This window comes from Mustelus asterias, chromosome 11, assembly GCF_964213995.1.
Source record: "Mustelus asterias chromosome 11, sMusAst1.hap1.1, whole genome shotgun sequence".
Classification (NCBI taxonomy): Eukaryota; Metazoa; Chordata; class Chondrichthyes; order Carcharhiniformes; family Triakidae; genus Mustelus; species Mustelus asterias.
The window spans coordinates 65,166,747-65,182,137 of record NC_135811.1 but is presented as its reverse complement, the minus strand read 5'-3'; the positions used below and the strand labels follow the sequence as shown (position 1 = coordinate 65,182,137).

The following is a 15,391-nucleotide window of genomic DNA, read 5'->3' as shown; positions in this document are numbered from 1 at the left end:
CAGCCATTTCCACCCTGGGGAAAAGCCTCTGAGAGTCCACCCGATCTATGATGTTGATCTTATATTAGGTCTCCTCTCATCCTAGGTCTCTCCAAGGAGAAAAGACCGAGCTCCCTCAGCCTATCCTCATAAGGCATGCCACTCAATCCAGGCAACATCCTTGTAAATCGCCTGTGCACCCTTTCAATCTTTTCCACATCCTTCCTGTAATGAGGCGACCAGAACTGAGCACAGTACTCCAAGTGGGGTCTGACGAGGGTCTTATATAGCTGCATCATTATCCCTGGACTCCTAAACTCAATCCCTCAATTGATAAAGGCCAGCACACCATACGCCTTCTTCACCACCTCCTCCACCTGCGGGGCCGATTTTAGAGTCCTATGGACCCGGACCTCAAGGTCCTTCTGATCCTCTACAGTACTAAGAGTCTTTCCGTTTAGATTGTACTCCTTCAACCCATTTGACCTGCCAAAATGGACCACGACACATTTATCTGGGTTGAAGTCCATCTGCCACTTGTCCGCCCAGTCTTGCATCCTATCTATGTCCCTCTGTAACTTCTGACATCCCTCCAGAGTATCCACAACCCCACCAACCTTCGTGTCATCGGCAAACTTACCAACCCATCCCTCCACTTCCTCATCCAGATCATTTATGAAAATGACAAACAGCAAGGGACCCAGAACAGATCCCTGGGGCACACCACTGGTGACCGACCTCCATTTAGAAAAAGACCCATCTATACCCACTCTCTGCCTCCTTTGGGCAAGCCAGTTCTGGATTCACAGGGCAGCAGCCCCTTGGATCCCATGCCCTCTCACTTTCTCGAGAAGCCTTGCATGGGGGACCTTATCGAACGCTTTGCTAAAATCCATATAAACCACATCTACCGCTTTCCCTTCATCAATGTGTTTAGTCCACCAGGCTCGTAAGGCACGATCTGCCTTTGACAAAGCCATGCTGAGTATTCTTGAGCGTTCTAAACCTCTCTAAATGCTCATAAATCTTGTCCCTCAGGATCTTCTCCATCAGCGAACCAACCACTGAGGTTAGACTCACCGGTCGGTAATTTCCTGGGCTATCCCTATTCCCCTTCTTGAAAATAGGAACCACATCCGCAATCCTCTAATCCTCCGGCACCTCTCCCATCTCCATTGACGACGCAAAAATCATCGCCAGAGGCTCTGCAATCTCTTCCCTCGCCTCCCACAGTAACCTGGGGTACATCCCATCCGGACCTGGTGACTTATCTATCTTGATGCCATTCAAAGATTCCAGCACAACCTCTTTGTTAAAGTCCACATACTCAATCTTTTCAGTCCACCGCAAGCCCACAGTACATCCACCCATGTCCTTCTCCTCTGTGAAAACCGAGGCAAAATACTCATGAAGCACCTCTGCCATTTCTACTAGTTCTGTACTGATTTTCCCGTCTTCACCTTTTATAGGCCCTATTCCTTCATGTCTCATCCTTTTACTCTTCACATATTTATAGAACGCCTTAGAGTTTTCCTTAATTCTACTTGCCAAAGCCTTCTCGTGACCCCTTCTGGCTCTCCTAATTTAATTCTTTAGTCCCTTCCTACAAGCCGTATACTCATCTAGATCCCTATCTTCGCCACGCTCTCTGAACCTTTTGTACGCTTTCCTTTTCTTCTCGCCTAGGTCCCGCACAGCTTTCGTGCACCACGGTTCCTTTAACCTACCAACACCTCCCTGTCTGCTCGGAACATTGTCCTGTAGAACCCTAGACAGACATTCCTTGAAAAACTGCCACCTCTCTTCAGTAGGTTTCCCCGAGAATACCTCCTTCCAATTTACTCCTGTAATTTGCTGCCTTATGTCTTCATATTTCCCCTTACTCCATATAAACGCTTTCCTAGCTTGCCTGATCCTCTCTTTTTCCAATGCAAGCATAAAGGAGATAGAGTTATGATCGCTATCCCCAAGATGCTCTCCCAGTGAGAGATCTGACACCTGTCCAGGCTCATTGGTCAGTATCAGATCAAGTACAGCCTCTCCTCTTGTAGGCTTGTCCACATGCTGTGTCAGGAAACCCTCCTGAACACACCTAACGAACTCCTCCCCATCCAATCCCCTTACCCTAGGGATATTCCAATCTATGTTTGGGAAATTAAAGTCTCCCATCACAACAACTCTGCTATTATTGCAACTCTCCAGGATCTGTTTCCCTATCTGCTCCTCCACCTCCCTGTCACTATTGAGCGGCCTATCGAAAACTCCCAGCAAAGTGATCGACCCCTTCCCACTCCGAACTTCCACCCACAGAGACTATGTAGACAATCCCTCCACAGCATACACCTTCTCTACAGCTGTGACACTATTCCTGATCAGCAGTGCCAGTCCACCCCCTCTCTTGCCTCCCTCCCTGTCCTTCCTGAAACATCTGAATCCCGGCACCTGTAGTATCCAGTTCTGCCTCTGAGACATCCAATTCTCCGTAATGGCCACCACATCACACTTCCAGGCATCGATCCATGCTCTGAGCTCATCCCCTTTATTCACTATACTCCTGGCATTAAAGTAAACACATCTCAATCCTTTGGTCTGAGCTCTCCCCTTCTCTATCCCCCGTGCATCCTCCCTCTTGCACCGTCTATACCCCTGCTCTGTTTACGAGCTAACTTCCTCGCTCCCAGTCACCTCGCCTTGGTCCCCTCCCCCCAACCTATCTAGTTTAAACTCTCCCCAGTCGCCTTAGACAACCTTCCTGCCAGGATATTGGTCCCCCTGGGATTCAAGTGCCACCCGTTTTTTGTGTACAGGTCACACCTGCCCCTAAAGAGGTCCCAATGGTCCAGGAACCTGAATCCCTGCCCCCTGCACCAGTCCCTCAGCCACACATTCATCCTCCACCTCACTCCATTCCTGCCCTCACCTTCCCGTGTCACAGGCATCAATCCTGAGATTACTACCTTTGCTTTCCTCCTTCTCAGCTGTCTCCCTAATTCCCTATACTCTCTTTTCATGACCCCTTCCCCCTTCCTTCCCACATCAGCGGTACCAATATGTACCGCCACCTCTGGCTCCTCTCCCTCCCACCTCAGGATTTCTGGGAGTCGACCAGCGACATCCTGGATCCCGGCCCCAGGGAGGCAGACCACCATCCGAGACTCCCGCCTGCCTCCGCAAAGACGCCTGTCCGACCCCCTTACTGTCAGATCCCCGATCAACACTGCCTTCCTCCTCTTTTCCTTAGCCCTCTGAGTTACAGGGCCAGACTTCACTCCGGAGACACGGCCACTGCTGCTTCCCCCAGGCAGGCTGTCCCCCCCAGCAGTACTCAGGCAGGAGTACTTGTTGTGTAGGGGCACATCCACCGGGGTGCTCTCAATCACCCGAGCTTTACCCTTCCTGGCCGTCACCCACTTGGCCTCCACCTGTGGCCCTGGTGTGACCACCTGATGCTAGCTCTTGTCTATCACCTCCTCATTCTCCCTTAACAGCCTAAGATCCTCAAGCTGCAGTTCCAGCTCCTTAACACGGTCCCTCAGGAACCGCAGCTTGACACACCCCTCACAGATGTGGATGTCCGGGAGGCCAGGTGCCTCCAGGACCTCCCACATACTACACTGGGAACAACACACTGGCTTCACACTCATATTTGCCCCTTTATACCAAGGTACACAAAGAGAAGTAAATAAGAATGAAAAAACTCACCCCTGCTCGCCCTGTCCCCCGAAGCCCTGTGAGCCAAAGCCCTTATAGCTCACACTCTGCTCCCTGCTCACTCCGCTGCCCGCTCCCAACGCTGCCCGCTGAAAACTGCAGCCTACCTCGTTTCACTCTCCCAACTCCGTCTGAGGGAAACATTCTGCTAAAAAACCGTTCTGTCTCTGTAATAGCTCGTTGATGTCTTGCTAAAAATCAAGCAAGAATCAGCAGATAACACCCAAGACAGATGTCAAATAAATCGCATGCAGTACGTGAATCTGTAAATAAGTTTCACTTACTTGACATTGACCAACGGCTGGGATTTTTAAAAAAAAGAGAAGGCTGTAGAAACTGTCATGATGAATACATGTGTTTATATCTTTTTAGTATTGAAAATACAGATTCTGACTCAGATAGTTCCAGCACCTAAGGTCATTCAACGTTCCCCTTGGGAAATACGTGTTAACACTTGCTTATACCTGGCACACACCTATGCTCAAATGCCCAACCAAAGTGTTTTGTTCACATTTTCCCAACCATGCAGGGAGGAGCTAGGCAGGAATGTCTTTACAACCATTGCCCCTGTCGTGGGCAGAGTTGATAATGGCAGATCAAACAGCCCAGAATTCCAAGCTCCTGGACACCGAATACCAGAATTCTTTAGCAGAGAGAAAAGGAATGTGATATATGTATGGGATTACATATCCAAGGTAACACAATCCCTTTCATCTGAAAGGGAGCTAAGGATATGCCCCATCCTTACAAACATTGACCAAACTCTCAATGGTACGTGTTTCCTCCCTTAAAACAATAAGAGATAGAATCCCTCCAGCACAGAAAGAGGCCATTCGGCCCATCGCGTCTGCACCGACCACAATCCCACCCAGGCCCTACCCCCATACCCCTACATATTTTTACCCACTAATCCCTCTAACTTACGCATCTCAGGACACTAAGGGCAATTTTAGCACAGCCAATCAACCTAACCCGCACATCTTTGGAGTGTGGGAGGAAATCAGAGCACCTGGAGGAAACCCACGCAGACACGAGGAGAATGTGCAAACTCCACACAGACAGTGACCCAAGCTGGGAATCGAACCCAGGTCCCTGGAGCTGTGAAGCAGCAGTGCTAACCACTGTGCTACCGTGCCGCCCCAAATGCGGATGTTGCAAGATTGGTCATTACTGGGTGGACTCTGGCATAGCCAAGTATTACAATCTATCATGTAGTGACATTCACTTATGCCTAGGTTTCTCCCAGTGCCTTCCATATTCTTAACATAATAAATCCCTTTTGGCATTGGTGTCATCTGTTTTAAGACTTGGCTAGGAGCTGGTTTTTCTAGGTTATAGATAGGTGTGTATCTCTCCATATGGCCTAACCTTCCTGTACAAGACACACCGCAATGTAATTCCTTCCCTTTCTCTCTGCTAAATAATCCTGGTATTCGGTGTCCAGGAAACGTGGAATTCTGTGCTTTTTGGTTTGTGTACAGTTTTGGTCTCCTTACTTGAGAAAGGATGAAATGGCACTGAAGGAAGTGCAGAGGAGATTCACTCGGTTGATTCCGGGGTTGAGAGGGTTGGCTCATGAGGAGAGACTGAGTAGACTGGGTCTATACTCATTGGAATTCAGAAGAATGAGGGGAGATCTTATAGAAACATATGAAATTATGAAGGGAATAGATGAGATAGAAGCAGGGAGGTTGTTTCCACTGGCAGGTGAAACTAGAACTAGGCCTCAAAATAAGGGGAGCAGATTTAGGACTGAGTTGAGGAGGAACTTCTTCACCCAAAGGGTCGTGAATCTGTGGAATTCCCTGTCCAGTGAAGAAGTTGAGGCTACCTCATTGAATGTTTTTAAGGCAAGGATAGATACATTTTTGAACAGTAAAGGAATTAAGAGTGATGGTGAGCGGGCGGGTAAGTGGAGCTGAGTCCACAAAAAGATCAGCCATGATCTTATTGAATGGCAGAGCAGGCTCGAGGGGCCAGATGGCCTACTTCTGCTCCTAGTTCTTATGTTCTTATGAGTTCAAAAGGGGTTAATCCTGTTCCTCGAGAAGGAGTAGCTCTCTGTCACAGAAATATTACAGGCAAAGCGTACCCAATTGTTTTCTCCTTGTAAAATTGCTTTAGCCAACTATTCTTTAATGTCCGGTTCATTTGTTCCATCATTCCTGAACTCTGGGGGGTGGTATGGTATATGAAACCTTTGTCTTATCCAACAAGCTTCTCTCAAGACTCTTCCTGTAAAGTGAGTTCCCTAATCAGAGTCTAACTGGAGAGTAATTCCCTACCTTGGTATTATTTCATTCGCCAATATCAAAGCTACAGTTCTGGCTGTGGCATCTTTACACAGAAATGTTTCTACCCATTGGGGTAAACTGATCGATAATTACTAAACAATATGTTTTTCTTTTAACATGGGGCAATAGTCCTGTAAAATCCATTTTGTAGGTTTTCCCAATGTCCGTTGGGTCGTGGCTGATTTCCCATTTTAATCCAGTAGAGACGACACGGTTCCATCAGAGTGCATTGTAGGCATCGCTGACAGAATTTCACTGTGTCCCTTCCCATGATCTTCCAATACCAACAGTCTGTAAGTAATTTGGGTCATGTTAGCTCTCCCCGTATGAGGTAATCTGTGGTATACTTTTAACAAAGTTTGCTGTACTGCTTCTGGGGCTATTATTTTTCCTTCCCTTCTCCATACTCCATCATGGCCTTTTTATTCTCCGTAATTCTCCCATTTCTGTTTCTCTTCTCCTGATGCCTGTTCTTGTATCTGTTTCACATCAATGTCTGTGCTGTCCTGAGCTTGCCATACTGCTACTCCTTTAGTTTGCATCCATTCCCAATCCTGTTCTATTAAATCTTTTGCTGACTTATCTGCCCAGCTGTTACCTTTCTGTGTTTGACTTTCAATCCTTCTATAGGCCTGTACTTTTATTACAGCTGCTTCTAGGGGGCTGCGAGCTGCTTGGATTAAATCTCTAATCAAATTCTCATGCTGTATGTGTCCTCAACTGGAAGTTATAAAATCATGCCTACTCCAGGCTGTCATGTATTACACCAAATGCATATCTGCTGTCAGTATAGACGTTAACTCGCTTCCCCTTGCCCCACTCTCAAACTTTATTTAAAGTTAACAACTCTGCTACCTGTGCTGAATTATTCCTGGAGATTTGTTCTCCTGTTATCACTGTTCCTTCATCATTTACCACTGCCCATACAGTGCGGGTTTTCCTTTAACATACCTTCTCACTCCATCTACGTATGAATTAATTACCCCTTGTCCTATAAGGGGTTCTTCTGCTAAACCCTCACTTGCTCCCCAGGCGACGGGGTGTGGCGACTAGGGGAACAAAGAACAACAAAGAACAAAGAAAATTACAGCACAAGAACAGGCCCTTCGGCCCTCCAAGCCTGCACCGACCATGCTGCCCGGCTTAACTAAAACCCCCTACCCTTTCGGGGACCATATCCCTCTATTCCCATCCTATTCATGTATTTGTCAAGACGCCCCTTAAAAGCCACTACCGTATCCGCTTCCATGAATTTCACAGTAACTTCATTGCAGTGTTAACGTAAACCTTACTTGTGACTAATAAATTAACTCTTAACAACAATCACTTCCGCAACACATTCATGCACTGTCAGTCCTCCTGTGGGATTTTCCGTTACATCTCTGCTGATTTCTGTATCTCCAGGCAAGAGATTTGCTACCTATTTTGAACGTCTTCCATCAGAAACCCCAATCTCCCAGCTTCCAGGAGGCGGACAATTGTGTGGGGACGATGGAGAATTTTCCCATCAGGGTGAGAGGCTCTGAAACACTTACTGCCCATGAGCACATGCTAGTGCTCTTACACATTGATGTATGCCTCTGGTGACTGAATCTATTTGGGCAGACTAGTACAAGTCCCGGTCGCAATCCCCCTGGGAACAGTTTAGTGGGAGTTTTACTCAATATCGAAACTGTACGCGTTTCAAACACCATGTTGTACCTGGTTTGATGGGGACAGTGTAGAGGTTGCATTACACTGTATCTAACACATTCTGTCCAGGGAGTGTTTAATGGGGACCAAATAGACAGAGCTTCAGTCTGCATCTAACCCTGTGCTCTACCTGTCCTGGGACTGTTTGATGGGGACAGAGTAGAGGAAGCTTTACTCTGTTTTGAACCTTGTGCTGCACCTGTCCGGGAGTGTTTGATGGAGACAGTGTAAAGGAAACTTTACTCTTTTCTAACTCCATGCTGTACCTATATTGGCATTGTTTGATGCGGACTGTGTAGAGGGATCTTAACTTCATATGTAATCTTGTGTAGTTCCTGTCCTGGGAATGTTTGATGGGGACAGTGCAGAAGGAGATCTACTCTCTATATAACCCCATGATGTTCCTCCCCGGGCGTATTTGATGGAATTAATTCTCTCTCTCCTGGCTGCCGGCCGCCATGGTCTACAAGCGATACATGGAGATCGGCTGCGTGGCCTATATCGCCTTTGGCCCTCACGCTGGCAAACTGGTGGCAATTGACCAGAACAGGGCATTGGTGGATGGCCCTTGCAGTGGAGTATGGAGACAAGCAATGCCATTTAAATGTATGCAGCTCACTGATTTCAAGATTCCAATACCACGCAGTGTCCAACAAGTATGTGAAAGCTGCTTGGGAAAAGGAAAAAAATTGCTGAGAAATGGGAAGCCACCCAGTGGGCAAAGAAAATTGAAGCCCGTGCAAAGAGAGTCAAGGTCATGAAGGCCAAGAAAATGAGAAACATATTTGATGGGGACAGTGCAGAAGGAGATCCACTCTCTATATAACCCCATGATGTTCCTCTCCTGGGCGTATTTGATGGAGACAGCGTAGCGGGATCTTTACTCAATATTTACTCAAATACCGTGCTGTTCCTGGTTTGATTGGGACAGTGTAGAGGTTGCGTTACTCTGTATCTAACACATTCATAGAATAGAATCCCTGCAGTACAGAAGGAGGCCATTTGGCCCATAGGGTCCATACTGACAACAATCCGACCCAAACCCTACCCTCATAACCCTATTCCCATTTAATTCCCCGACACTAAGGGGCAATTTAGCATGGCCAATCAACCTAACCCGCACATCTTTGGACTGTGGGAAGAAGCCGGAGCACCCGGAGGAAACCCGTGCAGACAGGGGAGAACGTGCAAACTCCACACAGACACTGATCCAAGCCGGGAATCGAACCCGGGTCCCTGGTGCTGCGAGGCAGTAGTGCCAACCACTGTGCCGCCCCTCTAGTTTCCTCTAGTGCTTCCTCCGACTCTGCAATCAATGCAGTGTTAGCAAGGGTACAAGCTGTACAAGTATTGTACAAGGTAGCAAGGAATGAGCTAAAAAAAGGGCTTAGGAGAGCTAGGAGGGGACATGAGAAGTCCTTGGCGGGTCGGATCAAGGAAAACCCCAAGGCTTTTTACTCTTATGTGAGAAATAAAAGAATGACCAGGGTAAGGTTAGGTCCGGTCAAGGATAGTAGTGGGAACTTGTGCATGGAGTCAAAAGAGATAGGAGAGGCGATGAATGAATACTTTTCTTCAGTGTTCACCAAGGAGAGGGACCATGTTTTTAAGGATGAGAGTGGGATACAGGCTGATAGGCTGGAGGAGGTAGATGTTCTGAGGGAAGGTGTATTAGCAATTTTGAAAAACCTGAGGGTCGATAAGTTCCTTGGGCCAGATGGGATATATCCTAGGCTTCTTTGGGAGGCAAGGAATGAGATTGCAGAGTCTTTGGCTTTGATCTTTGGGTCCTCACTGTCCATGGGGATAGTAAGAGTTAAAGGTTAAAGTCCAACAGGTTTATTTGGTAGCAAATACCATTTACAAATACTACAGCATGGTATTTGGTACCAAATAAATCTGTTGGACTTTAACCTGGTGTTGTTAAAACTCTCACTGTGTTCACCCCAGTCCAACGGCGGCATCTCCACATCATGGGGATCGTGCCAGAGGACTGGAGAGTGGCGAATGTTGTTCCTCTGTTCAAGAAAGGAAATAGGAATGACCCTGGTAATTATAGGCCGGTTAGTCTTACTTCGGTGGTCGGTAAGTTAATCGAAAAGGTCCTGAGGGATAGGATTTATGACCATTTGGAAAGGTGCAGCTTAATCTGTGATAGTCAGCACGGATTTGTGAAGGGTAAGTCTTGCCTCACAAATTTGATTGAATTCTTTGAGGAGGTAACTAAGTGTGTAGATGAAGGTAGAGCAGTTGATGACGTATCCATGGATTTTAGTAAGGCGTTTGATAAGGTTCCCCATGGTAGGCTCATGAAGAAAGTAAGGAGGTGTGGGATAGAGGGAGATTTGGCCAATTGGATAAGTAACTGGCTATCTCATAGAAGTCATGATGTGGAGATGCCGGCGTTGGACTGGGGTAAACACAGTAAGAAGTTTAACAACACCAGGTTAAAGTCCAACAGGTTTATTTGGTAGCAAAAGCCACACAAGCTTTCGAGGCTCTGAGCCCCTTCTTCAGGTGAGTGGGAATTCTGTTCACAAACAGAACTTATAAGACACAGACTCAATTTACATGAATAATGGTTGGAATGCGAATACTTACAACTAATCCAGTCTTTAAGAAACAAAACAATGGGAGTGGAGAGAGCATCAAGACAGGCTAAAAAGATGTGTATTGTCTCCAGACAAGACAGCCAGTGAAACTCTGCAGGTCCACGCAACTGTGGGAGTTACAAATAGTGTGACATAAATTCTGATTCTAGGATCGCATGATAAAGACTCAGGAGGAAAAAAGCAGAAATATTTATGTGAAATAGTGTGACATAAACCCAATATCCCGGTTGAGGCCGTCCTTGTGTGTGCGGAACCTGGCTATCAGTTTCTGCTCCGCGACTCTGCGCTGTCGTGTGTCGCGAAGGCCGCCTTGGAGAACGCTTACCCGAATATCAGAGGCCGAATGCCTCACACGGAACAGCCATGGGGACCAAATTTGCACCTCAATATGCCAACATCTTCATGCACAGGTTCGAACAAGACTTCTTCACCGCACGAGACCTTCAACCGGTGCTATACACTAGATACATCGATGACATTTTCTTCCTTTGGACTCATGGTGAACAATCACTGAAACAACTCTATGATGACATCAACAAGTTCCATCCCACCATCAGGCTCACCATAGACTACTCTCCGGAATCGGTTGCATTCTTGGACACGCGCATCTCCATTAAGGACGGTCACCTCAGCACCTCACTGTACCGCAAGCCCACGGATAACCTCACGATGCTCCACTTCTCCAGCTTCCACCCTAAACACGTTAAAGAAGCCATCCCCTACGGACAAGCCCTCCGTATACACAGGATCTGCTCGGATGAGGAGGATCGCAACAGACACCTCCAGACACTGAAAGATGCCCTCATAAGAACAGGATATGGCGCTAGACTCATTGATCAACAGTTCCAACGCGCCACAGCAAAAAACCGCACCGACCTCCTCAGAAGACAAACACGGGACACAGTGGACAGAGTACCCTTCGTTGTCCAGTACTTCCCCGGAGCGGAGAAGCTACGGCATCTCCTCCGGAGCCTTCAACATGTCATTGATGAAGACGAACATCTCGCCAAGGCCATCCCCACACCCCCACTTCTTCCCTTCAAACAACCGCACAACCTCAAACAGACCATTGTCCGCAGCAAACTACCCAGCCTTCAGGAGAACAGTGACCAAGACACCACACAACCCTGCCACAGCAACCTCTGCAAGACGTGCCGGATCATCGACACAGATGCCATCATCTCACGTGAGAACACCATCCACCAGGTACACGGTACATACTCTTGCAACTCGGCCAACGTTGTCTACCTGATACGCTGCAAGAAAGGATGTCCCGAGGCATGGTACATTGGGGAAACTATGCAGACGCTGCGACAACGGATGAATGAACACCGCTCGACAATCACCAGGCAAGACTGTTCTCTTCCTGTTGGGGAGCACTTCAGCGGTCACGGGCATTCGGCCTCTGATATTCGGGTAAGCGTTCTCCAAGGCGGCCTTCGCGACACACGACAGCGCAGAGTCGCGGAGCAGAAACTGATAGCCAGGTTCCGCACACACAAGGACGGCCTCAACCGGGATATTGGGTTTATGTCACACTATTTCACATAAATATTTCTGCTTTTTTCCTCCTGAGTCTTTATCATGCGATCCTAGAATCAGAATTTATGTCACACTATTTGTAACTCCCACAGTTGCGTGGACCTGCAGAGTTTCACTGGCTGTCTTGTCTGGAGACAATACACATCTTTTTAGCCTGTCTTGATGCTCTCTCCACTCCCATTGTTTTGTTTCTTAAAGACTGGATTAGTTGTAAGTATTCGCATTCCAACCATTATTCATGTAAATTGAGTCTGTGTCTTATAAGTTCTGTTTGTGAACAGAATTCCCACTCACCTGAAGAAGGGGCTCAGAGCCTCGAAAGCTTGTGTGGCTTTTGCTACCAAATAAACCTGTTGGACTTTAACCTGGTGTTGTTAAACTTCTTACTGTATCTCATAGAAGACAGAGGGTGGTCGTGGATGGAAAATTTTCAGGCTGGAGACCAGTTACCAGCGGTGTACCACAGGGATCAGTGCTGGGTCCTCTGCTATTTGTGATTTTTATCAATGACTTGGAGGAGGGGGCTGAAGGGTGGGTCAGTAAATTTGCTGATGACACCAAGATTGGTGGAGTAGTGGATGAGGTGGAGCGCTGTTGTAGGCTGCAAAGAGACATTGATAGGATGCAGAGCTGGGACGAAAAACGGCAGATGGAGTTTAACCTTGATAAGTGCGAGGTGATTCATTTTGGTCGGACAAATTTGAATGCGGATTACAGGGTCAACGGCAGGGTTCTGAGGAATGTGGAGGAACAGAGAGATCTTGGGGTTCATATCCACAGATCTCTGAAGGTTGCCACTCAAGTGTATAGAGCCGTGAAGAAGGCCTATAGTGTGTTCGCGTTTATCAACGGGGGGTTTGAGTTTAAGGGCCGTGGGGTTATGCTGCAACTGTACAGGACCTTGGTGAGACCACATTTGGAATATTGTGTGCAGTTCTGGTCACCTCACTATAAGAAGGATGTGGAAGCATTGGAAAGAGTGCAAAGGAGATTTACCAGGATGTTGCCTGGTTTGGAGGGTAGGTCTTATAAGGAAAGGTTGAGGGAGCTAGGGCTTTTCTCTTTAGAGCGGAGGAACAAAGAACAAAGAACAATACAGCACAGGAACAGGCCCTTCGGCCCTCAAAGCCCGCGCCGCTCCCTGGTCCAAACTAGACCATTGTTTTGTATCCCTCCATTCCCACTCCGTTCATATGGCTGTCTAGATAAGTCTTAAACGTTCCCAGTGTGTCCGCCTCCACCACCTTGCCTGGCAGCGCATTCCAGGCCCCCACCACCCTCTGTGTAAAATATCTCCTTCTGATATCTGTGTTAAACCTCCCCCCCTTCACCTTGAACCTATGACCCCTCGTGAACGTCACCACCGACCTGGGGAAAAGCTTCCCACCGTTCACCCTATCTATGCCTTTCATAATTTTATACACCTCTATTAAGTCTCCCCTCATCTTCCGTCTTTCCAGGGAGAACAACCCCAGTTTACCCAATCTCTCCTCATAACTAAGCCCCTCCATACCAGGCAACATCCTGGTAAACCTCCTCTGTACTCTCTCCAAAGCCTTCACGTCCTTCTGGTAGTGTGGCGACCAGAACTGGACGCAGTATTCCAAATGCGGCCGAACCAACGTTCGATACATCTGCAACATCAGACCCCAACTTTTATACTCTATGCCCCGTCCTATAAAGACAAGCATACCATATGCCTTCTTCACCACCTTCTCCACCTGTGACGTCACCTTCAAGGATCTGTGGACTTGCACACCCAGGTCCCTCTGCGTATCTACACCCTTTATAGTTCTGTCATTTATCGTATAGCTCCATTATTTATACCAAAATGCATCACTTCGCATTTATCAGGATTGAACTCCATCTGCCATTTCTTTGCCCAAATTTCCAGCCTATCTATATCCTTCTGTAGCTTCTGACAATGCTCCTCACTATCTGCAAGTCCTGCCAATTTTGTGTCGTCCGCAAACTTACTGATCACCTCAGTTACACCTTCTTCCAGATCATTTATATAAATCACAAACAGCAGAGGTCCCAATACAGAGCCCTGCGGAACACCACTAGTCACAGGCCTCCAGCCGGAAAAAGACCCTTCCACTACCACCCTCTGTCTTCTGTGACCAAGCCAGTTCTCCACCCATCTAGCCACCTCCCCCTTTATCCCATGAGATCCAACCTTTTGCACCAGCCTACCATGAGGGACTTTGTCAAACGCTTTACTAAAGTCCATATAGACGACATCCACGGCCCTTCCCTTGTCAACCATTCTGGTCACTTCAAAAAACTCCACCAGGTTAGTGAGGCATGACCTCCCTCTCACAAAACCATGCTGACTATCGTTAATGAGTTTATTCCTTTCTAAATGCGCATACATCCTATCTCTAAGAATCTTCTCCAACAACTTCCCCACCACGGACGGCAAGCTCACCGGCCTATAATTACCCGGGTTATCCTTCCTACCCTTCTTAAATAACGGGACCACATTAGCTATCCTCCAATCCTCTGGAACATCACCTGCGTCCAGTGACGAGACAAAGATTTGCGTCAGAGAGGATGAGAAGCGACTTAATAGAGGTTTATAAGATGATAAGGGGGATAGATAGAGTGGACGTTCAGAGACTATTTCCTTGGGTGAATGTAGCTGTTACTAGGGGGCATAACTATAAGGTTCATGGTGGGAGATATAGGAGAGATGTCCGAGTTAGGTTCTTTACTCAGAGAGTGGTTGGGGTGTGGAATGGACTGCCTGCTGTGATAGTGGAGTCAGACACTTTAGGAAATTTCAAGCGGTTTTTGGATAGGCACATGGAGCACACCAGGATGATAGGGAGTGGGATAGCTTGATCTTGGTTTCAGATAAAGCTCGGCACCACAGCGAGGGCCGAAGGGCCTGTACTGTGCTGTACTGTTCTATGTTCTATGTTCAGTGTGCTCTCCCTATCTCAAGTTGTTTGTGTTCAAACCACAAACGTTGCAATCTGTTGAATCTTTTATGTCTCTGAGGATAGCTTCAGTGTGCAGATTGAACAGTTTGGGGATATAACACTTCCCTGTCACACACCCCTTTTGATTGGGAAGTTAGATTTGTAAATATGAATGAATGTCACTCCAGAATTTTAGACCTGGTCATTCACGACTTAGAACTCTGTTATGATATGATTTATGGTCATGACTCAGCTTGCAGGCAGGTGAAGAGAATAATAAAAGTATGTCACTTCCCTTCCACCAGTTGTGTCTATTTTTTATATGTTCATTTAAAAAAAAAATTTCTGTCTCTTTTTAAGCTCCTTTTCCTCTCTTTATGTGCTTATCTGTATTCGGTGTGTAACTCCAATTCCCTCCATTTCCTTTCTGGTCACACGCTCAGTTTATTTCTCTATCCTTAAATGTTGAAGCGATAAATCATTGGCCTCCAATGTTCAGGATATCCCAGAGGCTGTTGGCGTTGCCCTGCCCTTATCAATTCGCATTTCCAGGAGTTTGCAGTGGAAAACAATACAATTGAAGGGTGTGAATTTTTTAAAAATCCAATTCACCGCTCTTGCCTTGAGATGGGGC

At 47.1% G+C, this 15,391-nt stretch overlaps 1 protein-coding gene across 1 annotated transcript; it reads left to right on the top strand.

Moving 5' to 3' along the window:
• Positions 1–8,123: 8,123 nt before the first annotated feature.
• Positions 8,124–14,974, top strand: LOC144500255 (large ribosomal subunit protein eL14-like). Its single transcript, XM_078222930.1, is given in 5 exon segments — positions 8,124–8,328; positions 8,330–8,357; positions 8,359–8,457; positions 9,033–9,140; positions 14,954–14,974. Coding segments are annotated over 5 exon segments (450 nt in total). The 5' UTR covers positions 8,124–8,134.
• Positions 14,975–15,391: the final 417 nt, after the last annotated feature.